Source organism: Muntiacus reevesi, chromosome 1 (genome assembly GCF_963930625.1).
Source record: "Muntiacus reevesi chromosome 1, mMunRee1.1, whole genome shotgun sequence".
NCBI lineage: Eukaryota > Metazoa > Chordata > Mammalia > Artiodactyla > Cervidae > Muntiacus > Muntiacus reevesi.
In genome coordinates this window covers 51,189,225-51,214,953 of record NC_089249.1, presented here as the reverse complement: position 1 = coordinate 51,214,953, position 25,729 = coordinate 51,189,225, and the positions used below count along the sequence as shown (strand labels likewise).

General features: G+C 41.0%; 1 protein-coding gene and 1 long non-coding RNA gene across 8 annotated transcripts in view; one reads left to right on the top strand and one right to left on the bottom strand.

Annotated features, from left to right (window-relative positions):
* Positions 1 to 14,530, bottom strand: part of WNK1 (WNK lysine deficient protein kinase 1) — a 127,072-nt gene extending 112,542 nt beyond the window's left edge. For all 7 annotated transcript variants that reach the window (XM_065942954.1, XM_065942962.1, XM_065942979.1 and 4 more), the window contains exon 1: positions 13,626 to 14,530. In XM_065942954.1, the coding sequence (XP_065799026.1) occupies positions 13,626 to 14,387 (762 nt within the window). In that variant the 5' untranslated portion in view covers positions 14,388 to 14,530. The remainder of the gene's footprint in view (positions 1 to 13,625) is intronic.
* A 1,773-nt stretch (positions 14,531 to 16,303) lies between these two features.
* LOC136160234 (uncharacterized) lies at positions 16,304 to 20,603 on the top strand. The gene is made up of 3 exons (XR_010661584.1): positions 16,304 to 17,032; positions 17,269 to 17,381; positions 20,380 to 20,603. It is a non-coding gene; the product is annotated as an uncharacterized lncRNA (long non-coding RNA).
* The last annotated feature ends 5,126 nt before the right edge of the window (positions 20,604 to 25,729 follow it).

The following is a 25,729-nucleotide window of genomic DNA, read 5'->3' as shown; positions in this document are numbered from 1 at the left end:
CAACACTGGTCAACAGAAAAGGCACAATTCTTCTCCACAACACCACCAATCACACATGGCACAACCAACACTTCAAAAGTTGAATGACCTCGGCTACATCTGCCATATTAACCTGACCTCTTGCCAATCAACTACCACTTCTTCAAGAATCTCAACAACTTTCTTCCATGAAAACGCTTCCACAACCAGCAGGAGGCAAAAAATGCTTTCCTGAATTAGCTGAATCCTGAAGCATGGATTTTTACGCTACAGTTCAGTTCAGTCGCTCAGTTGTGTCCGACTCTTTGTGACCCCATGAACTGCAGCACGCCAGGTGTCCCTGTCCATAACCAGCTACCGGAGTTTACCCAAACTCATGTTCATTGAGTCAGTGATGCCATCCAACCATCTCATCCTCTGTCGTCCTGTTCTCCTCCTGCCCTCAATCTTTCCCAGCATCAGGGTCTTTTCCAATGAGTCAGCTCTTCGCATCAGGTGGCCAAAGTATTGGAGTTTCAGCTTCAACATCAGTCCTTCCAATGAACACCCAGGACTGATCTCCTTTAGGATGAACTGGTTGGATCTCCGTGCAGTCCAAGGGACTCTCAAGAGTCTTCTCCAACGCCACAGTTCAAAAGCATCAATTCTTCGGCGCTCAGCTTTCTTTAGAGTCCAACTCTCAGATCCATACATGACCACTGGAAAAACCACACCTTTGACTAGACGGACCCTTGTTGGCAAAGTAATGTCTCTGCTTTTTAATATGCTGTCTAGTTTGGTCATAACTTTCCTTCCAAGGAGTAAGCATCTTTTAATTTCATGGCTGCAGTCACCATCTGCAGTGATTTTGGAGCCCCCCAAAATAAAGTCTGACACTGTTTCCCCATCTATTTCCCATGAGGTGATGGGACCAGATGCCATGATCTTAGTTTTCTGAATGTTGAGCTTTAAGCCCACTTTTCCACTCTCCTCTTTCACTTTAATCAAGAGGCTCTTTAGTTCTTCTTCACTTTCTGCCGTAAGAGTGGTGTCATCTGCATATCTGAGGTTACTGATATTTCTCCTGGCAATCTTGACTCCAACTTGTGCTTCCTCTAGCCCAGCGTTTCTCATGATGTACTCTGCATATAAGTTAAATAAGCAGGGTGACAATATACAGCCTTGATGTACTCCTTCTCCTATTTGGAACCAGTCTGTTGTTCCATGTCCAGTTCTAACTGTTGTTTCCGGACCTGCATACAGGTTTCTCAAGAGGCAGGTCAGGTGGTCTGGTATGCCCATCTCTTTCAGAATGTTCCACAGTTTGTGGTGATTCACATGGTCAAAGGCCTTGGCATAGTCAATAAAGCAGAAAGATATTTTTCTGGAACTTTCTTGCTTTTTTGATGATCCAGAGGATATTGGCAATTTGATCTCTAGTTCCTCTGCCTTTTCTAAAACCAGCTTGAACATCTGGAAGTTCACCGTTCATGAATTGTTGAAGCCTGGCTTGGAGAATTTTGAGCATTACTTTACTAGCGTGTGAGATGAGTGCAATTGTGCAGTAGTTTGAACATTCTTTGGCATTGCCTTTCTTTGGGATTGGAATGGAAACTGACCTTTTCCAGTACTGTGGCCTCTGCTGTTTTCCAAATTTGGTGGCATATTGAGTGCAGCACTTTCACAGCATCATCTTTTAGGATTTGAAATAGCTAAACTGGAATTCCATCACCTCCACTAGCTTTTTTTGTGGTGATGCTTCCTAAGGCCCACTTGACTTCACATTCCAGGATGTCTGGCTCTAGGTGAGTGATCACACCATTGTGATTATCTGGGTCGTGAAGATCTTTTTTGTACAGTTCTTCTGTGTATTCTTGCCATCTTTTCTTAATATCTTCTGCTTCTGTTAGGTTCAGCCCATTTCTGTCCTTTATTGAGCCCATCTTTGCATGAAATGTTCCCTTGGTATCTCTAATTTTCTTGAAGAGATCTCTAGTCTTTCCCCTTCTACTGTTTTCCTCTATTCCTTTGCATTTATCACTGAGGAAGGCTTTCTTATCTCTCCTTGCTATTCTTTGGAACTCTGCATTCAAATGGGTATATTTTTCCTTTTCTCCTTTGCTTTTCCCTTCTCTTCTTTTCACAGCTATTTGGAAGGGCTCCTCAGACAGTCATTTTGCTTTTTTCCATTTCTTTTTCTTGGGGATGGTCTTGAACCCTGTCTCCTGTACAATGTCACGAACCTCTGTCCATAGTTCATCAGGCACTCTATCACATCTAGTCCCTTAAGTCTATTTCTCACTTCCACTGTATAATCATAAGGGATTTGATTTAGGTCATACCTGAATGGTCTAGTGGTTTTTCCTACTTTCTTCAATTTAAGCCTGAATTTGGCAATAAGGAGTTCATGATCTGAGCCACAGTCAGCTCCTGGTCTTGTTCTGTTTTTATGCTACAGGAATAAACTTACTTCTCACTGGCAAAAACGTGCTGATTGTAATGGTTCCTATTTAGATTAATAAAGATGTGCTTGAGCCCAGTTATAATGATTTAAAATTCATGTTTGAAACTGCAATGACTTTTGCACCAACCTAATAGGAATTAATAATTAATGTAATTAATTCCTGGTAGAAATTAAATACAGATGCTAACTGTATTTATAGGAAATGATTATGAATGTGGGTGAGGAAAAAACTCTCCTGGATTACTGCAATATTTTCCTACAGTTACAAAGCAAATTCATAGCAATTTATGTCACCTGTTTTACTGCAGGCTTAAAAAAAAAAGGCAGTACCATATCCCCAAAAGCAGCAGCAGATATAATATAAAAGGACAGAAAGTGAATTAATTTTCAAAGAGCCCTGCTGGAGTGAGAAGGGTGCCTGAGGGACCTCTGCCCAGAGGAGCTAAGAGACTGGCTATTCTGAACTGTTCTATTCTCAACTCCCTGCCACCAACTGTATGGTGTTTTTCACACCACCAACAAATGTTTCAGCTCTTTGGTCACCAACTGGGTGTCCTACTGATTCAATTCATTTCTGACACTAACCACCTGGAGTCAGCAGGGACCCCTGCAGATGCTCAGTCCCACAACACCGCCTTCACTTCAGACACTAGCTGCAAGTCCCAGGTTGCCACCTACACTTCTGACCGACCAATAAATGCAGGGTTTCTATAACCCCCTCCTCAGGTTTGAGAACTTGCCAGAGTGGCTCAGAGAACTCAGGAACAGCCAGACAGAAGAGGTCCACAGGGCAAGGTGTAGCCTCTGAGAAGGGTCACACCGCTTCCATGCTCTCCCTCTAGTGTGCCACCCTCCTGGCACCTGAAGTGGTCATGAACCCAGAAGCTCTCTAAACTCTGTAAATCAGGGGGTTTTGTGGAGGTTTTACTACTCAGGTATGGCTGAATAAATCACTGGCCATTGGTGAGTAGCTCAGTCTCCAGCTCCTCTCCTCCTCCACTCCCAGAAGTTGAGGGTGGGAGAAGGGCTGAAAGCTCCAACCCTCTAATCATGGCATGGTCTTCCTGGTGACTAGCACCTACCCTAAAGCTATCTCTGAGCCAGTCAGTCAAGAGTCACCTCATTAGAACAAGATACTCCCATCTCTCTGGAACTTTCAAGGCCTTTACGAGCTCTGTCAGGAAACAGGAACAAAGACCACATATGTATTTCTAGATTATGCCAATTCATCCATACATTTAGGATAATAAGAAGTCTGTCTGTCACTCTCAGAAGTAGGGTGTATATATAGATGGAAAAGGGGAAAGCTAGAAAGAAGTCTAGAAATGGAGATAAGAATGTGAACTCATGGTTTTCAACAGACAGACAGATCTTACCAACACTATGGGGGTTTCCCAGGTGGCTCAGTGGTAAAGAACCCACCTAACAAGCAAGAGATTTGGGTTCAATCCCTGGGTCCAGAAGATCCCCTAGAGAAGGAAATGGCAATCCACTCCAGTATTCCTGCCTAAGAGTTGGACATGACTGCACAACTGAGCACACACCAACACTATAACCACTCAATTTGTCTATATTAGGTGGAAATTTGATACACAGAAGCCACTAAAAATAATATCCCTTCTCAAAGATTTAAGTCTAAAACAGACGTTCAAGGGCTTAAAACAGACGTTCAAGGGACTTCTCTGGTGATACAGTGGTTAAGACTCCACACTTTCACTGCAGAGGCTGTGGTTTTGATACAAAGTTAGAAAACTAGGATCCAGTATATCGCAGGGAGCCGCCAAAAAATTAAAAATAAACAAAAGTAATCAAAGATAAACAGAACCTTCTATATCATAACCAACGTAAATAATATCTAAAAAACTTAGAACACACCAAGAAGTTAATAAACACACCACCTCCCTCCTTATAGCATCTACATATGTAAACTGGTTAAAAGGCTATTGAAATGGAGATTTACTTCATGAACTCAAAGTATAAAAGGTGTAAGTTGCTCAATAACAAATTGTAATCGCTAAACAGAACAAAAAGATTCAATTCCACTATAACTCAAACTTCTTCCTAGTTTAACTGAAGTATTTTGCAGTGGAAAAAACAAGGACTCAGATGCCATATGATCTTAAACATGTTATTAAACCTGTGTTTGTTTCCTCAAATATAAAATGTTTAAAAATCTGCCTTGTACTGTTCCTCTGAGAATTACAAATAATATGCTATGGGCATATGACTATGCTTATCACCAAAAAAGTCCTAACAGGTAAGTATTAGTAATTATTAATACTTTTCCAGATTAATTAGCAAGGAACAATCTTCAAAAAGACAAGGGTTTAAAGAAGTTCACACAGTTATTTAGGCTTTTTGTTGTAGATATGTCCATTTCAACCATATTCTAGAAATAGTACAATAATTAAGATCTTTCTTGTAATAGTTTCATGTCAAATCTGCTTCCTCAAATGACACACAAAGACGGTCATTTCAGAGATGCCCCACTAATAAAGTCTGTATCACCAGATTAACACGTAAATGCAGCATTAATGCCAGCAACTAACTATAGAGAGATACGAGCTGTTTTAAGAATCAGCACATCACACCCAACAATTGAGAATTACAGTAAGTTGCATATGAAGTATGAAAACTATTTTGGATTGAATTTATCCATAAAGAATAACCAAAACTAAAACAGTAACTGGCTTAGAACAGACTCTCATCTAGTCTAAGGCAGAGAAAGCAGACAAAATATTATATTTCAATGCTTTAACTTTTAAAGAGCTTTCCCTGCTCATCTATTGTGTTCTCCGCGATCATGCCTTCTACTTACCCAATCTTTCTTGCCCCATGTTTGTTCAAACTTGTCTAAAGAAATAGCCTACTCTAATCGTCTCTACTTCTTAACCTCCCACGCGCCTGCGTGTTCAGTCACTTCATTCATGTCCAGCTCTTTGCGACCCCATGGACCATGCCCCACCAGGCTCCTCTGTTCATGGAATTTTCCCAGGCAACAATACGGGAGTGGGCGGCCACGCCCGTCTTCCTCAGCTACTCTTTAAACTCACTGCAAATCTTCTGAAACTGTAAGATCACCAAATATCTAGAGCGAATGTGACATACATTAGTTACTGTTAATTCTGCATGTGTATTTGTGGTAATATCCTTTGTGTATCTTTTCCAAAAAAGGAAATACTGTTTTATTAATAGAATACAGCTTTTTAAAATGTATAACTTCAGTTATAAAAGCATCACACTGTATATTCTTTGTGCTGTGAATTGTATCTCAATAAAGCTATTTTGCTTTTTAAAGCACAACTTAACCCACAATTTTTTCTGCCATGATAGAAATGTTTTATATGTGCCATCCAATATGGTAGCCACACATGGCTTTGATCACTTGAAATATGGCCAGTAAAACTGAAGGATTAAGTTTAAAGTTTCTGTTTCATTTTAATTAGTTTAAATTTAATGTTGAAGCTGAAACTCCAGTACTTTGGCCACCTGATGCAAAGAGCTGACTCATTTGAAAAGACACTGATGCTGGGAAAGATTGAGGGCAGGAGGAGAGGGGACGACAGAGGAGGATGAGATGGTTGGATGGCATCACCGACTCAATGGATATGAGTTTGGGTAAACCCCGGGAGTTGGTGATGGACAGGGAGGCCTGGCTTGCTGCGGTTCATGGGGTCACAAAGAGTCTGACACAAGTGAGCGACCAAACTGAAATTTAAATAGCCACATAAGGCTTTATGGATAAAGAACTTTATTGGACATTACCAGAGACAGAGATACTTATGTGCGCCCCCCTTATGCAACCTCCCCTCTCATTTAGGTACCATCCAGAATATTGTGAATGACTTAATAGCCAAAAACAATAAACAATTTCAACAGCCTAAATTTATCTCCACACTTTTCCCCTACATTTCCTAACATCCACTCTCCACAACTACTACTATGCTAATTGGACTTCTCTGCTATATTCCTTCCTGGAAATTTTATTCTTTCTGTTCTGTTCTCCTGCTGTTTTGTTTAGTCTCCCTGGGCTCCTTTTTCCTTTACCCACCCTTTAATTATTCCTATTTTGCCATAGGCCCATTATTCTTCCCTGTTTTTTCCTCTGTTTCTCTTCATATATATCCTTTCCTTAGATAACTGCATTTACTTCCATTATTTCAGCTATGACTAATACAGACAGCCTCTATCTCTACCTCAGATCCATTCTTTTGAGCTTCAGTAATGTATCCAGTGGCCTGGTTGAACTTCCTCCTGGAGGTATCACAAGCACCTCACACTCATCATGTCAACTGAATACATCTCCACACCCCTGCCCCTCAAAGGCCAACCCTCCATTCTTTCCTATTCCCTCCCTCAGTTGACAGTACCATTTTCTATTCCCACCCTCTCACCTGTGCTTCATTTTTCCTCCAAATTCCACTTCATCAATAAACACTGCCCTCATTTTCTCTACTAAGTATTTAAAAATTCCACTCCTCTTCTATTGTCTTAGTTCAGGCCCTAGAAATCTCACATTCATACATAAAACTAAACCCTACATATTCGTACTCCTTAAATAATTCTCCACAATTAATTTTATGCAAATCTACTTCTCTGCTTCAAATTCTCTCTACTGCCTACAACTGAGTATTTGTGTGGGAAGGGTGTGTGGAAAGTTCAAAGAGCATGTAAATATGATAATGTCTAGGAACTCTTTTTTTTTTTTACTATTCTCTTATTTTTTTTTAAATTAGTTGGAGGCTATTAGCATGTTAAAGAGATGTTATATTGCATTTCCCAAGTCTACCATAACCCAGGATGCTTGGACCGTAACCCCAGTCCAAGTAGAGAGAAAATCCACAGAGATGAATACAGTCACCCCTCAAGGTCCTCAGGGGGCTGGTTCCAGGGACGCTCCCCAGCCTCCACCCCATGGATAACAAAATCCACAGATGAACAAGTCCCGTCTACAGAATGGTGCATTACTTGCATTTAATCTATACACATATTCCATATACTTTAAATCATCTCTAGATCACTTGTAATACCTAACACAATGCAAACACTACATAAAGAGTTGTAAACACGATATAATACACACAGTTGCTACAAGTGCAGAAAACTCAACTTTTGCTTTTTGGAACTTTCTGGTATTTCTCTTTTCCAGTATATTTTCCATCTACAATTAGTTGAATCTGTGAATGCAGAACCTGCAGATATGGAGGGTGACTGCACATCATGTTGTCTGGCTCAAAACCATTAGCTATGAAGAGAATCCTATCATTACCTCAAACAACGTGTTTACTTCTATCAACTAAGAGAGACAATGTGCACAACAGTAATGATGTGCTTGACTACTTCATTTCACTTATCACTGTTTGGCTTATATATTAGTGCTCGATTAACTCAACACCATTCACCAGGTACATAATGACCAAAACACAGATTATCTGTGTCTGAGAAACTGCAACCTAGTTGCACAAAAGGCATCTACAAAAACAGTGGATTTTTTTAACTAACCTGAATACGATTATACCAAGCAGATTTCCAAGTATTTTCTTAAATTATTCTTAAAATCTTAGTTTCTTAATACTTCTTAAATTTCAAGGAAAACTGTATTTGTTTGTGATGACAAAGCTTATCTGATGATTCTTTTCTAAAAATCATTAAGCACATTAATTTAGCACAGCACATTTAATATGTTAATCTTACAATGCCAAGACTCAACTCAGAACATCAAAAACTAAATTCTTTATGAAAGCCCACCTGAAAAGCTAAATTAATACAAATTAAGGTAGAGATTTTCTACAATCAAGTCAACCACAAAACCAAGCAAATACTAAAGTTTCTTCTCTCCTGTAGAACATATCAATAACTAATCTTTTTAGAGCCACACACAAAATTAAGCCTGCCAGTTGTCAAAGGCATAATCCTCTTCCAAGCAAAAACACTCTTAAGAAAAGCTTCTGGCAATTTCTTTTCAGTCCAAAAGCTGCTCTTCAGTCTAAAAGCTGTCTTAAGATTTAATAAAACCCTTAAACTGAACAAAATGCTCCTAAAACCCAACTAACTACGAAGTTTAAAATAATTAATCTGTAACAAGTGATAATAGCCTTCGAAATGGATTTTTCTTTGAAGTATCATACTTTACATTTTTCAAAGTACCTTCACATAGTATTTCAGCTGCTCCTCAGCAATCCTGTGAAGTCAGTAAGACATGTTGCTAATAAATCAGTCTTACAGAGTTAAGTTCCTTACTCAGGGTCAGATAATTGGGTAACACAGAACCCAAGTTTTCTGCCTCAGAGCTGGTTTCTGCTATATGTGTTGTATTATACCAGAGTGAAATCTCAAGATACAAGATTAGAGAATCTGCTGTGGACCAATGAAAGGCAAGGAATATGGATGAAAAACTCCTGAGATCTACAACTATTTCTAACTTAATAACAGAAAAAACTTAGTACTTACCAAAGTATATGGAGCATCTACTTATGTCTAGCTCAAAGACTAATGGAGTAGACAAAGAATGTAAATGATTTTTAATCAATGTGAAGAAAACTGTAAGAATGATCCCAAGAGCAAAGATCTCAGCAAATTCTGGAAACTAGTCATTCAGAAAGACTGCCATTTGGGAGCAACAAGTTATGAAGTTAGCAAGAGAAAGTTAGGCAGAGGACAGGTAAAGCTAAAGGATGTGAAAACACTGATGACACCACGTTCAATTCCAACATTTCTCCTGTAAGAAAGGAGTTTTGCTATATTTTTCAGGCATAAATGTAAACAAATCGAAATTTTCATCAATACCCTCAAAAAGGCAGCCTAAAAAAAGATGCTGCATCATCACAGTTAATATGTATGTGCCATGCTCGGTCCTAAAAGTTTTTTATATATACTAATTCATTTAATCATCATAACAACTCTGTAAAATAGGCACTCATTACACTTCACTTTACAGGTAAGGAACTAACACAGAAGTTTATCCAAGGTTACATACACAATCATTAGCTGAGCCAGGATTTGAATGGAAAGTCATGCTTTCCTTAGTTCTTAATCACTGTGTTACACTGCAGAAAAAGAGTGCCTTTTCCAAATCCAAGGGCAGGTCATGCTAAGTCTCACCTAATCCTGCACACTTGATTTTTAATACGGGACCAAACAAAATGCAAAATGCGAACAATAAGTAAATATAAAGAACTGGCATAGCAAAACCCACTAATCAATTATTGTGAATTTTTCACAGTATATGAACATTTTCAGAAATTATACTTTGAACATAACCATTCTTGCAGCTTTTACAGCTTTATCTAAAATACTAACTTATCAGGAAACACGAACAACACACTTAGGTTGATTTCTGAAAATGAGAGCCCAGTTTTAGTTGAATGTTTCCACAGGGATTAACCAAGATGACTTTAAACAACCAGGATCCTGCACTAGAATCTGAATGTCAAGAAATGAACTCAGTCACCAGGCAACAATAGATTCCCAATTTGTTTTACACAAAATCAATCTCTCTTTCCAAGTTCTTACACTACAAGCAATTGTGATACTAAGGGTCTGAAAAAAGGTAAAAAAGAAAAATGGAAAACATTTAAGCCCCTAAGACAAAGAACTATATTAAAAAAAAAAAAAACTAAATATAACTTTCTCCTGTACAAAGGTTACTCTTAAAACAATAAATATACATATATTTTAAATTAACTCTTACCTAGTCAAAATTATCCTGTCTTTAATTCTTATTCTGCCTGTTGAGAAGGGACAAAGGATTACCTCAAACAAGTCACCATTCTTTAATTTGCACAGCAGCTACCCTTGAGCTACCTGAATTTTGCTCATCCTCCAACAGATCAATGGCTCTGAGAATTTAAAAGCAAAAAGACTCCGAAGACTATTCTTTGAAATTTAGTTTCTGAGACTAAAAGTTAGTACAGATTCCTAAAAACCAAGGAATGTGGAACAAATTTTAAAAGTTAAGGTAAGAAAAAACCTCACTACTCAAAACAGGAATAACGGTATTCAATGAATTAAGAAGAAAGAATAAGTTATGGTTTCTTAATCACAGAACCACAACAATTTTTTACACCACCGAAAAACTTGTCATAAAACACTGATATCATATACTCATGATGAGACATGAGCCTTAACTTGCTAAAAGCCAGAAAAAAGTACACACTAAGTATTTTGGAGTTTAATCAAAATTTATGATTTGACTTCTTTCATGCAGCTCTGGAAACAATCTTATCAATATATCCAATGAACTCTGTATTTAGAAGCAGCATGGGCAGAAAAGTGCTTAAAGTAAATGAATCATTCTTGAATCGCAGTGTATAATTATGTTTTATTAAAGCAACTATGCTATGTTTCTTTAAAACAAAAAACAAACCCTCCCTAAAATAGGCAATGTAAATTCTGTAAAGTCCAGCAGTAACAACATTTTCTGATCAAGCCAAAAGAGAAGTAAAATTAAGGCACATCACCTGCCTAGTAAAACCAGGTAAGGAAATATGCATCTTAATAAATCTCTGTTATCACTTAAGATCCTGTAGTATCAAAGTACTACCCACATATTAAGAGTCAGTATTTGTTTTAACACATAACTATGGCTATTGTGACTCTAAAAATAGGCTTGATGGAAACAAATTTGACTTGCATACCACACTCACCCATCCTTCATCCCCAAAAGCCTATTTATTTCTCCATTTGAAGTGATAAAATCACTACCCATATCATAAGTCTGGAATCTGCCAGGGTTACAGGATCAGATTTCTCCAAAAATCTGACAGTAACTTCCACATCAAAACAGGACTGCTTGATTTGAGATTTACTAATTAACCATCTACTAGACTACAAATACTTTAACATTTCTCAAGTTATTAGATCCTAACCAGTTAATTTTATTCCTTATCAACCGAAGCAAGTCATTTACAAGTAACTCTATAACCTCAGGTTCTTCATTTATCAAATAAGAAGCTGGGCAGAATAGCCTAAGATTTCTTCCAGTTTTATAAATACATGATATTTTTAAGTCAACAACTTAACACAATATTCCTCCAGTCTTCCTACAGAAAAATTTGTAGTAAGTATACATTTAGTGGAAAAAGTGTTTTTTCCCCCAATGATTTAGTAATCCTTTGGCTTGTCCTTTAATTTAGATCCAAAGACAATAACTCAAACAATAACCTACTGAGTAGGTTGTTAGGCAAGTGCTTTGGCCAAAACATCATAAATACTGTCCAACTACTGCTATAAAAGATCTTGGGACTAAGATAATCACATTTTAAAAACAAAAATGAAAAACTGTAGAAGTAGGATCATATAAGGAAGGTTCCAAAGCAGGGTACCACTCAATGCATTTTCATTTGGTTCTCCAGCCAAATTCCAAACTAGCATAAAAATAATATGGCAATGGCACACATAGAAGATATTCTTTTGTTTAACCATGACCATACCTAGAGAACAAAAATCATAAATTCATGAGTTCTAGGAAAAAAATGAGAAGCTCAGACAAAATTATTGTGACATTAGACAAATTGAGGTTTTTTCCCCTGTTGTATCATTAGTTTCAAGATAATAAACTATCTGAAGATTCCAGGTGACAAAAAAAAAAAAACACATTCTGAGAAGTCTTAAAAGTTAAAAATTGAAACTAACAAAATTAATCCATAAAGTGCTCAACACTTACTTGGGTCTAGTCTTGAGAGTAAGGTAACTAATTGAGGGGAAAAAATTATTAAAAAGCACCTATTCAAATATGAAACTATAAAAAATACAATCCAGGATCAGTAGCAATAAGCACCTTAGGTATTAAAAAAAAGTAACAGGTGTTTGTTTGCTTGTAACTAAAACTCTGCCTGTAAACCAAAACAAATCAGACCTAAATTTCTAAGTAAGAATGACCAAGGAATAAAGTTATAATTTGACAAGTAAAAAAAAGTCTACCACCTTCCCAACTCTAAAACACTACAAAATTGAGTAGTTTTTATTTCACAATGCCTTTAGAAGTTCTGTATCACTAACTATAAAACTTAAGAAATTATATTCCTAAAAAACTTCTCAGTTTTTTAAGTTTACTTCCTTTCACATGTTAATTTTCCTTCACACTTGATATGACCTTGGTCATTTGGAAGGTGACATTCAAAAGGTTAAATGTTAACATATTGGTTCACGGATAATAGATAAATTCCTAGATCACTCAGGTACTTTCATATCCTATTTCAGCTTGGTTCATTTCCTTTGCCAGAAGAATATGGATACTGGCATTTTTCACATATAATATCAGCGGTTTTTTCATTCAGTTCAATTCCGCTTCTTCCAATAACCTATGTGAGGACAACTTCAGTCAAGCTGCTACAGATTAAGCAACAAGTAGCCCAAACCCCGTTATATCCTTGTCAACGAGGATGACACACCATTAATTTACACCATGAAAATCTCCTTGAGGTTAAAATTGAAGCCTTTGTCACTCCTTTGTACCCTTGAGAAAGTTTAGCTTAAAAATCTTTCACAAGATTAAAACAATGATAATGACATTACAACTCTCAAAGCACACATACAATTTTACATAAGCTCCTGTATTACCCACAGTACAGCCGAGTGGGCTAAAGACACACTAGTTTTAATAATAACGTCAGCTCACGGCTATCAGAAACTTGCTTCAACATCATTAGGTGCAACGATATCAAACACCCAACTGTAACTCTCTAGTCTCAAACTATTCAGGGAAAGAAGCCTTTTTTAGTTTATTAGATGCCGGTGCGACCACCAACTAATAAGATACGTCGAAAAGGTCATTCGTGAACAAGGTCGTTCTTAATTTAAAAAGACAGCCTGTTCTCAGGAATGGAAACACGCATCGAACACACCAGCAGCTCATCGCTGCAGACCTCTGATGAACACAAGGCAAGAGGACTGTACTTTCCGAACTCAAAAACTTCCCCGCTCTTTTCGTTTCCTGCCAGACGCTAAAACAATGACGAGGAGGCAATGCGCTGGTATCCGGATGACTTTCACCACTCCTTCCCTACAAGCGAATTTCTGGCTACAAATACTAACGCCTCACCTGTCCCAACACCCCAAATCCTGGTGACTCTTTCGAAAGTTGGCCTCCCCCCCACTTGCAGGGAACAGTTAAGAGGAAGACACATTAAGAGAGAGTTCGGCCAAGTGGCCGAACCAAATGTGGAACCCACAGCACTGTAAGAAAAAGAAGGTGGGGGTATACCTGTAGCTCACACCAGGCGACCTCCACGGTGGTCTCGGTGTCCAGACCCTTGTAGACCGTCTTAAAGGAGCCCCTGCCAATCTCGATGTCAAACTTGAGAAAGCGGCCGTCGTTGGACATGCCCACGGCCTTGGTCTCCAGCTCCTCGATGTCATCCTGCTGCTGGCTCCGTTCCTCCTGGGGCTCCTTGGCGCTGCCGCCACCGCTGCCACTTCTAGACGACGGAGGCTCCTCTCGGCTCCCCACGGGGCCGGGCTGGACAGCCTGGCGGTCTCTGCCCGCGCTACCCGGGGCCGAAGATGTGGCCGGGCCCGCGGCGACCGGCTCTTCGGGGGCGGCGGCGGCGGCGGCGGGCGGCTGCTGGGTCACCTGGGCGGCGGCAGCTGGGGTCAGGGTCTCCTCGCGCGGGGGCTCCGGGGGGCTCCGCTGCGGGACCACTGCAGCCGCGCCGGGCTGGGGCAGCGGCAGAGGGAGGCCGGGTAGCTCCAGCGCCGTAGCGTTGGAGTCGCAGATGACGCTGCGGCGGAAGAAGCGGTGCTCAGTGGTGGTGGTCGCGGCCGCCCCCCGGCTGTCCTTGTCCATGGTATGGCGGCGACGCCGGTACTCCTCCGTCCGTCCGGCTGCGGCGTCGGCCGCCGCGGCGCCCAGTTTCTCCCCCACCGAGGAGTCCGAGCTGGAGCCATTCTTGGGGGCAGGCGCCGGCGGCGAGAGGAACAGCGAGCCCGGCGCGCTGCTCTGCTGGTCGGCGGCGCCGCCAGACATGGTGGGAGCGGGAACGAGGCGGGCGGCTCGAGTTCGCGGAAGAAGGGGGCCGGCCCGGGGCGGCGGGGCGACGGCCCCTCACTCGGCACTGACTCGGCGGCCCGAGCGGGAGGCGGGCCCGCGGGCCCGGCTGCGGCGGCCGCTGCGGCTCTCGAGGCGCGCTTGTCGGGGGCGGCGGCGGGGCGGAGGCACGGGGGCTGGCGCCTCACGGCCCGCACCCATCGTGCGGCAAGCGGCGGACGGGCGGGCTGGAGCGCCGAGGGCGCGCGGTCATGGGGGCGGCGCGGCGGCCCGCACCGAGTCAAGGAGGCGGCGGCCGGCTCTCCACCGCCGCGGCCCGGGGCGGGTTGGACCCTCGAGCGGCGGCCGCTCGGCGCGGAGGCGGACGAGGCCGCCCTGGGGCTCGCGGCCAGGCGGGAGGCCGCTCCTCCTCACCGCCCTGCTGGACGGCCTCAGAGGCCGCCCATTGCCCGACGCGAGGGGCCGAAGCGCGACACGGAGGAGCGGCCCCCGGCCCCGGGCCTCACCGCCCGCCCCGGGCCGGGCGGACCCCTTCCTCTCCGGGCCGGGGCCGGGGGCTAACGGAGGGAGAGCCGGTAGGGGAGGGCCCGAGCCCGGTGCTCCTCCGGGCCGAGGAGGGCCGGGAGAAGTAAGGCCAGTCACCCGGTCGGGCGCCTTCTGTCACGGAGATGAGTGCAGAGAGGCCGCGAAAGAAGAGCCGCGTCCGCCGGCGAAACTCCGCGCTAAATGGCGCCGGGAATCTGAAGCCTCCACACAGCCCGCTCGTGCCCCGCCCCCCGCCGCCCGGGGCGCCCCACCCCCACTCCGCTCTCGGGGCTCTCGCGCAGGCTGTCTCGCCCCGAGACCCTCTGGGACTTGTAGTTGACACCTTGAGTAATGAAAGGAACTTAGCAGGAAGGCGCCTACGACTCCCGTGATGCCCTGCGGTGGCTTAGCCTGAGGCCCCACGGGAGCTGTAGTTCCTTTTCAAACCGCCTCTTCTGGAAGGCGGATGGGAGCGTCACCGCGGGTCGCTAAGCCTCATCCTTTAGTGGGCGCTAGCTAGGAAAAGCATGACTTAGGCATTAATTGTGGAAGAAGGGAAGAGAAAACAGGAGAAGGACTCAGAAAGAGGGGAGAGGCTCCCACCATGCTGTGCTGAGGCGAGAGCGAGCTCTTGGGACTGCTATGGATGGAAAACGAGCTGCTGTTCCTATTTAAATACGGTGTCGCGACCGGAGCGTGGACGGAGAGCCGGGTGGTGCCGGACCCCTCCGCTCGGGCCACAGACTTTGTGCATAACACTGATTGGCTGGGGGAGGGGGGAAGCTTCCTTCCATGGCACTTAAGGCCGCATCCTGGGCTCGAAGCCCAGGACAGATCCTCTGACTCGCAGAGACGAGCCGCCCCACTGCAGTCAAGGGTCACAGCGAACTCCGCCCGGAAAAAGCGCACAGCGCTCGGGAGGGGGTGGCTTCGAGAAGAAACGAGGTCTACGTATCTTTGCGGCTTTTACCACAAACTTGAGAGAGCTGAGTTGACTTGGATGAAACTTAATGTGCTCCTGTCTCTCTTGGTGCTTAGTAAAAACAGCCTCCCTCTTCCTTTGGAGGTGCCTGAGTGTGCCCGTGTGATCGACACCCCGGCTTTGGACGGGCGGCTTTCTCGAAAGCATCCTCGGGCTCGCTGGACCCCTTGCTCCGCGCAGCCGCCACTCAAGGTGGTGCAGGTGATGAGCACCAGGGGGCACCCGACGGAGCAGGAAGCCGGACCCAGACGGCGGTTGAAAGTCTTAAGCCCAACGGTAGGAGCGGGAAGCGCTGAAACGTGCGCAACCGCTCCGAGCGCGCGTGCGCTCCGCCCGGGCTCCAGCTCCGGCCCCGAGCCCACCGCCGACCCGCTCCGGAGCGCACGGGCCGCGCGGCCGCGTTGGAAAAGCAGCGGTTGGAAGCAGCCGGACGGAAGATTCGTTAGCGCTTCGTTTCCTAGCAAATGCCCAAAGCTAGCTGCATGAGCTCCACTTAAGAGAAGTCTGGCTCTACAATCCAGAGCGATTTATCTGATACGTAGAACAGTTACACTGTTTTTTTTAATCAAAAGCTACCCTGTAGGTATACGAAAAAGTTTAAAACCAGGGGTTGTTAGGTTTCATGAAGCTAGCAGATTATCAACATTTTAAAACACAGTTCACTAGGGGCCACTGAAGTCTTAGTGTTCGAATTCCATTGTTTTAGAGACTATCCCCTTCTCTCATTTGCTGTGGTAATGGTAAATATCATTACGGTGTATTAAGTGGTTTGTCTTCATTTGTAAACTTGGTGCAAAGGGGAGAAATGCCTCTTGCTGGGACTTCTTGAGGCAGCTCCTTAGAACTTGACGCAATTGTTGGTTTTTACTAGGGAAAATAACCTGCTTTAAAACATGAGACAATTGATTATAAATCGGTGAGTTAAAAGGAGATCAGAAAATGTTCGTGTTTTGGCACCATAAAAAATGAGGATGTTTCTATGTGAACGGCCATTGAAAGCCTTTGTTACTACCTGGTCGTACTTACCGGACCATGAAGCTCTGGCCACACTGCATTGATCACAAACCGTATGACAACCACCAGGCCCTATCGACAATCAGGAACAGCTAAATTCATTGTAAGTAATTTAACTGTTAACTCAAAACCCATGTGACGGCTTTTCTGACTTGTGTAATGGTAGCTTCACCGGGAAAACAGGTACAGTGTTAGATTTGAAGATTAAACTGTTTATGTGAATATTTTACTACCACACTTGTTCGTTGGGCTCCCTTTTTAACACCTACCCACTTTCAGTGGTATTTGCTATGAGTCATTACTATTATATCCCAAATCGTTCTTTTCCTTTCTCTGTAGCGTCAGGTGTCCAGTAAAGAACCGACCTCTCTGTAATCCATATGTAAAAAGCATCAAGAGGTAGCAGAAAGAACCCAGTGGATGCTCTAAGCAGAGACTGGACTGCCTGGCAGGTGGGTCCATAATACAAATATTTTATTTTCTCTCACCATGTTCTTTACTCATTTAGTCCCTGTTCATCTTCTCACCCTGATTCATGTTTCTTTCTAGTTCCCTTCCATTCCCATTTGATGTTTATGTGGTCCCTGCCATTGGTAACTGGACAGCAATGAAAACCACCTATGATTCAGACAGTGGCTTAACACACAAACTTATTTCATGTTTATCTGGCATATTCATAGGGTAGCATCTTGAAGTGTAGAGGAAAAAAAAAATACCATCTTAAGAGAATTGTGCTTTTTTGTCTCTCTCTCTCCCCATTTTTCATGCTCCCTTGTCTTGCCTATGGTAATTCTTATTTCACCTCTTTGTCACTTGCAACCCAAGGAAGAAGAGAGAATCAGGCAGTTAAACAATGAAGAACAGATTTTGAAACCTTTTTTTCTTATAAAGGAAATAAAGGGGGGGTGGGACTTGCCTTATATCAGAGCATATTGGAAAACCATAAGATTAAATCTGCTTATTGTGATAAGCACAGATAATGGAGAGAATACAGAAACTGGGTGCATGGGAGGTCCATAAATGAGGAAGATGGCAATTCAGGTCAGTGGAAAAGGTTAATAAACAGTGTTTGAACAATTAGTTACTCCTTTGAAAAAGAAATTAGATGTCTACCTCACACCATTTACAAATTGATATCCACACAGGGAGCTAATTTTTTTAAAAGAACTCTGAATTTTTAAAACATAGGGAAACATAGGATAGGAAAGGACTTCAAAGAACAAGCCAAGAGCCATAAAGAAAAACATTTGACTATGTTAGAATTGACAGTGCTAATCGATAAAGCACAAGGATGAGCTGGCAGAAAAACTTGGAACCTATATACCAGAAGCCTAATAGCCAAAATACATAAATAACACCTTAAATATAAAGAAAAAGATAGCTGTATAGAAAAGGGGGAGAAATTAACTGAGGCAGGAAGAAATGAATATGACCAAAAAAAACACAAATCCAGTAACTAGGGAAGTGCAAGTTAAAATAAGATATGTATTTTTCCCACAAAAAAAATGGCAAAATTTTTACAGATTTATAATATCAAGGTTTGACAGGTGTGGAGAAACTCATGCACTACTAATGATAACATAAGTTAGTACGACTATTGTTGAGGGCTGTTTGTTAGTGCCTATTAAAATGTGCAGTGTGCATAGCCATTGACCCAGTAGTCTTCCTTCTTGGTACCTACCTTAAAGAAATGCTTGCACATATGCACTAAAAATAACTCTAAGAAGGTCCACTATAGCTTTGTCTATAACCAAGAAGTGAAACAATCTGCATGTATGTTGACAAGAAAATAAAGTATGGTATAAATTTTGATACCATACAGCCATAGAAGAGCACAAAGTAAATAGATATGTAGTCCCATAAAAACAGTAAGTAAAAAACTCAAGTTTCAGAATAATTATAAGATCATATATATTTTTAAATTATGTTTCTGTATGTATTAAAGTCTGGGCAATACCCAAAGAGAAAAGATTCAGCTAACTAATAGCAGGACCACAAGAGAGCCCATCATATTAAATCCTACAGAAATTAAAAGGATAATTGGAGAACATGCTGAACTACTTTATGTTGATATATTGACAAATAAGATGAACAAGTATGTTGAAGCACAAACTATCAAAGTTCACTGAAGGAAAAAAAAAGAAAACTTAGTGGTCCTATATCAAAGAAACTGAATTTATAGTTAATCTTCTCACAGAACTCCAGACCTGATGACTTAATTGGTGAATTATACCAAGCACATAGGAAATATAGCCATATAATACAAATTCTGCACAAACTTTTCCAAAACAGAAGCGTAGAAGCAATTGCCAACTCATACTATAAGGCTAGCATTATCTAGTTAGCAAAACCAGACAAAAATATTACACAAAAAGAAAATACAGTTCAATACCTACCGTGAACAAAATTTTAGTAAATAAAATCTAGAGATATTTTTTTTAAAGTGTAATACATCATGTCCAAGTTGGGTTTATCTCAAGATTTAACAGTAAGCATAAAACAAAAGTAATTGCCATTTTTTGGTTTTTTTATTGTGATTGGTTTATTTAACTTAGCATAATGTCCTCAAGTTTCACCCATCTTGTAGCATATAACAGGATCTCCTTCTTCTTTAAGGATGAAAATACTTAATTTTTTTGCTTAGTCACTAAGTCATGTCCGACTCATTGGAGGCCCCATGGATTGTAGTCTGCCAGGCTCTTCTGTTCATGGGATTCTCCAGGCAAAATACTGGAATGAACTGCCATTTCCTTCAGGGGATCTTCCCAACTCAGGAATCAAACCGGTGTCTCCTGCATTGTGGGCGTATTCTTTATCACTGAGCCACCAGGGAAGCCCTGTCAACAAACAAAAAAGAGAAAAATCATACGATCACCTCAAGAGATGCATAAAAATCACTTGACAAAACTCAACTACTAGGAGTTTCTGGCGGTGCAGTGGTTAGGACTCAGGTTTGCACTACCATGGCTTGACGGTTTAAACCCTAATTGGGGAACTAAGAGCCCTGCAAGCCACATGGCATAGCCAAAACAAAACAAAAAATGCAACAACTGTTCATTATATATATATATATATATATATATAAAATTCTTCAGCTGACTATAAATAAAAGGGAACTTTTTCAACATGATAAAGTATATCTACAAAAAACCTAGAGCTAACATCATGCTTAATAATGGAAGAACAAATGCTTTCTAGAATATTCATTCCCACCACTTTATATAACATGGTACTAGCAGTCCTACCCAATGCACTGAGAGGAAAAAAGATGAGATACATGCAGACTAAAGAAACAGCCCAAAGAATGTAAAAAAAAAGCCCTACTAGAACTAAGTGATTTAACATGGATAGTGGATACAAGGTCAATATACAAAAACCAATTGCATTTCTATATACAAGCAATGGACAATTGAAAATTAAAAATTTTAAAACATGTCGTTTGACTTTCAGACTTCAACAAGTTTCCAATGACTGCTACCTCACAGAAATATCAATTTGAATGAATATCCACATGCAAAAATACCTTCACAAGAGCTAAGGATTTTAGGTGGCATTTAGAGCACCCAGGAGATTGATTATATCCTTTGCAGCCAATCCATATAGTCAAGGCTATGGTTTTTCCAGTGGTCATGTATGGATGTGAGAGTTGGACTATAAAGAAAGCTGAGTGCTGAAGAATTGATGCTTTTGAACTGTGGTATTGGAGAAGACTCTTGAGAGTCCCTTGGACTGCAAGATCATCCAACCAGTCAATCCTGAAGGAAATCAGTCCTGAATAGTCATTGGAAGGACTGATGCTGAAGCTGAAACTCCAATACTTTGGCCACCTGATGCGAAGAGCTGACTCATTGGGAAAGACCCTGATGCTGAGAAAGATTGAGGGCAGAAGGAGAAGGGGAGGGCAGAGGATAAGATGGTTGGATGGCATCACTGACTCGATGGACATGGGTTTGGGTGGACTCGGGGAGTTGGTGATGGACAGGGAGGGCTGGCGTGCTGCAGTTCATGGGGTACAAAGAGTCGGACACGACTGAGTGACTGAACTCAACTGAACTAGAATGGCTAAAATTAAAAAGAGAGAATACCAAGTGGTGGCAAAAATGCAAAGCATCTGTTTCTATCACACATCCAATGGTACAGCCAGTATGGAAAATAGTATGACTTTGTAATAAAGTTGAATGTACACTTAACCATATAATCCAACAAATCCACTGCTGGGTACTCACCCAAGAGAAATGGAAATGTGTGTCTACACAAAGACATTTCAGAGAAATTTTATTTATGATAGCCCAAAACTGGAAATACACCAAATATCTATTGAATTCAATGGATAAGTAAACTGTGGTATTTCCATGTACTGGAATGCTTTACAAACAAACCACTGATGAGTACGGTAATATGGATGAATCTCAAGAGCATGATGCTAGCTGAAAGAAGTCAGACGTGAAAGGTGACTGATTTCACTTACATGTCAATCTAGAAAACGTAAAATTATAGAAACTGATCTATTCCTGGGTCAGGGGTGAGAAGGGGCAAAGGGGACTGACTGCAAAGGAACACAGAACTTTTAAAGTAAAGGAAATATTTTCTATCTTGATTTTGGTGGTTGTACGGGCTGTATTCATTCAAAACTCATTAAACAGTACACTTTAAATAGGTGAATTTTAACTGTACATAAATTATACCTCAAAAAGCAGAAAATAAATAACAAAGTGGAAAATTCTTAAAGAGACAGGAATATCAGACCACCTTACCTGTCTCCTAAGAAACCTGTATGCAGGTCAAGAAGCAACAGTGAGAACTGGACGTGGAATAACTTATGGGTTCAAAATTGAGAAAGGAGTCCGTCAAGGCTGTATACTAAAACCCTACTTATTTAACTTATATGCAGAATACATCATGTGAAATGCCAGGCTGGATGAATGAATCACAAGCTGGAATCAAGACTGTTGGGAGAAATATCAACAACCTCAGATATGCAGATAATACCACTCTATTGGCAGGAAGTAAAGAGGAACTAAAGAACCTCTTGATGAAGGTGAAAGAGAGTTAAAAAAAAAAAAAAAAAACCTGGCTTAAAACTCAACATTCAAAAAACGAAGATCATGTCATCTGGTCCCATAACTTCATGGCAAAAAGATGGGGAAAAAGTGGAAACAGTTACAGATTTTGTTTTACTGGGCTCCAAAATCACTTCAGACAGGGAATGTAGCCATGAAATTAAAAGACACTTGCTCTTTGGAAGGAAAGTTATGACAAACCTAGAAAGCGTATTAAAAAGCAGAGATACCACTTTGCCACCAAAGGTATAGTCAAAGCTATGGTTTCTCCTGTAGTCATGTATGGATGTAAGAGTTGAACCATAAAGAAGGCTGAGCACTGAAGAATTGATGCCTTCGAATTGTGGTGCTGAAGACTCTTGAGTGTCCCTTGGACTGCAAAGAGATCAAACCAGTCAGTCCTAAAGGAACTCAATCCTGAATATTTGTTGGAAGGACTGATGCTGAAGCTGAAGCCCCAATCCTTTGGCCACCTGATGCAAAGAACTGACTCACTGGAAAAGACCCTGATGCTGGGAAAGACTGAAGGCAGGAGGAGAAAGGGACAACAGAGGATGAGATGGTTAGATAGCATCTCCAACTTAATGGACATGAACCTGAATAAACTCTGGGAGATAGTGAAGGATAGGAAAGCCTAGAGTGCTGTAGTCCATGGGGTCACAAAGAATGGGACATGACTTAGTGACTGAACAACAACAAAAACTACACAAAGAAGATTTTTTCAGTGGCATATAATAATGCCAAACCAGTCATTTATGATCAAGGAAAAGTATATGTGCTACTTTAACATTCATAATTTAATAACATTTCTCTTAAGATGATGATTTTACTGAACATAATTTGCTTATTAATCTCCACAGTCAGATTAACTCTGTAACTAGAAAGAATATTTAGCAAGTTCAGTAACAACAGCAATAATAGTTCATCTTCCAAATGTCTGTATGCGTTTAGACCAATTGAAGACATTGTAAATTTGCTCTCTTAGGACGGCTGAGAATTAGGAAAAGAGCTCCAAGTTCTACACTGAGTAATGATCTACAGTAGACAAAAGTATACATTATTTTTAGACAATACTAGTAGTCCTTAAGTAGTAGTCTCATCTTTCTCCAGTTTAATCACAAAGCTCCTAAAATTATACACAGTACAAGGATCCCAAGGTGGCGCTAGTGATAGAGAACATACCTGCCAATGCAAGAGACACAGGTTCAACCCCTCGGTCAGGAAGATCCCCTGGAGGAGAGCATGGTAATCCACTCCAGTATTATTGCATAGAGAATTCCATGGACAGAAAAGCCTGGCGGGCTATAGTCCATAGGGTCGTACAGAATCAGACAGACACAAATGAAGCGACTTAGTACACACACATGCACAAGGCAACGATAGGGAAAGATGAAGGAAGAGGAACCTGGACCACCTACAGCTACAGTGGATGAGACTCTAGCAGAGCTGAACTCTGAACTGAACTGAATTCATAACAAGTTGGTTTTCCTTTCTCAGAGTGGCAAGTTACTTCAGCCTATTCCCTTTTGGACTTCCAGTGAAGTTTATAATTTCTCTAAGAAAATCCTAAAATGATTATTTCTTTCCCTTTCCAAGACTCCCCCTCCATCACACGCCCCCTAAAGCACTTGCCAGTTTCTTTTATGTGCATCTCCTGATAAGCTTCCCACTGGAGAGAGAGTATGTCTGATTTCACACTTTATGTGCAATATGATTTTGATTCTTGAGTAAGGGTGCTAAACAGTAACAAAAGCCATGGTGCTACTAAGGGCCGGGTTAGGGATGTGCATGTGGTATCTAAATTTGGATGTAGGGCTTTCCTAGAAAAAGACAAGACAGTATTGCTTCATAGCTTAGCACATGTTGGGAGCAGCTTGTCAAAGCAGACCTTTTCAACTGCTAGGCTGATTTTAGCTCTCTATCTGCGCATCTCTGCAGCCCTGATCACCGAGCTTCAACAGAGGTATTAAGTTATGACAGAACAGGACTGGGCAATCTTATCACTTGTCTCTGCCTATAACAAACCAGGACAGATTGAAGTGTTGGATTAGCTACCCAAGAATCAAGACATAAGTGCTAGGCCCTGGTTAGAAAAAAATTGTCACAGGTAGTAATTAGAAGGAGGCCCAAAGGCTGAACTTGGCCCGAAGAGAAATTTAAAACCCTTGTAAAGACTTAGCCCCTATCTTATTGCCAAATCAATTTTAGTTCAACTTTTTATAAATGGGGGAAAATGTCTTACCTCAGCAAATTCTTGTGACACATGGTTACTACCTAAAGACAGATAACATCCCAAAAAACACTGACTAAGATGTTTTCAAGTGGACAGGTTGTCTCAAGAAGCATCTTCTTTTAAAAAAAAAAAAGCATCTTCTGCTCATCAAATTACATGAACAGAACATCATGTAACAACTGGCAGAAAAACTCATAAGCTTGCTATGGGGATTGTTACTGACTTTCCCACATATTTAAGCCTTTTTTCCACATCAGGTGTCGGCCTTCTGTAAACAAGGTACGTGCTTCATAACAACTGTATCCTGTACAATACCTGGGAAGGGGCCCTGGTCATAGCAGATGTCAACCATGTGGTTAATTTGAAAGGTTAAATTTAACTCTGTGTATCCAAGATCACCCCCACAACACACACACATTTATACACACTCACACACATTTATAGACACTCACACATTTATACACACACAGACACATTTATACACACTTATACACATTTATACACACACATATTTATACACACATTTATACACACACATAACAAACCAGGTTTATAATAAATTCTATTCATTGGAACAGCAAAGGACATATTTTTAAAAATTACATTATTTTATCTCTTTAAAGAATGGAAAACCATTTTATTTATCTGTTAATACTCTTTAGAAACCAACCTTCACTGTTTTATTATTCCAGGAGTATACATGTTATTTTTAGAAAATCTATAAAATAGATATAAGGGGGGAAAAGTAAAAATCACTCATAATTCTACCATAGAATAGAGAAATAACCACATTAATGTTTTGATATATTCCCTTCCAATATTTTATCTGTGCTTTTATTTGTCGGTATATTTCTTACTTTCTTTTTTTAAAATGTATGTGTTGTTTTATTTTTAACCTAACTAATCATATTTCCATCAAAATTATCATTAATGTTTAAATATACAATATTATTTTAAGTGTCAGAATAATCTTTCATCACATGGCTGAACTTCAGTTTTGGACTTTGACTTGTTACCAACATTTAACCCCCATATACAAGCATAAACAAGATGCCTTTGGAGGGTCTGTCACTATCTCCAGGCCCACAGGGGAAGCTACCTGTGGTGGGGAATAGAAAGAGGGTAAAATGTGAGCTGACCCCACTGTGACAGAGACCTCCTTCCTCTCTTCCAGGACTAGCACATCAACAGAATTCCCTTAAGACAGCTTTTAAAATTATTATTATTTAAGTACTACCTATAGGACATAAAGCTTCAATTTATTTGCCTTTCTAACCTCACTTGTCCACTTTGCCCTACATCTTTATATTCATTCCTCCTTCAAAACTGGTTTCTCTCTCCACTAATACTGATGCCAATTTCCTTCATGAAAAGAACACTTCAAACTTAATGCAATCTGATAGTCCTGTTGCATTGTAATTACACATAGAAAATATATAATATTTTCACTGGATATTATTTCACTGAATATCATCACTAGCACATTCTCTTGAGGAGTTGGGGAGAG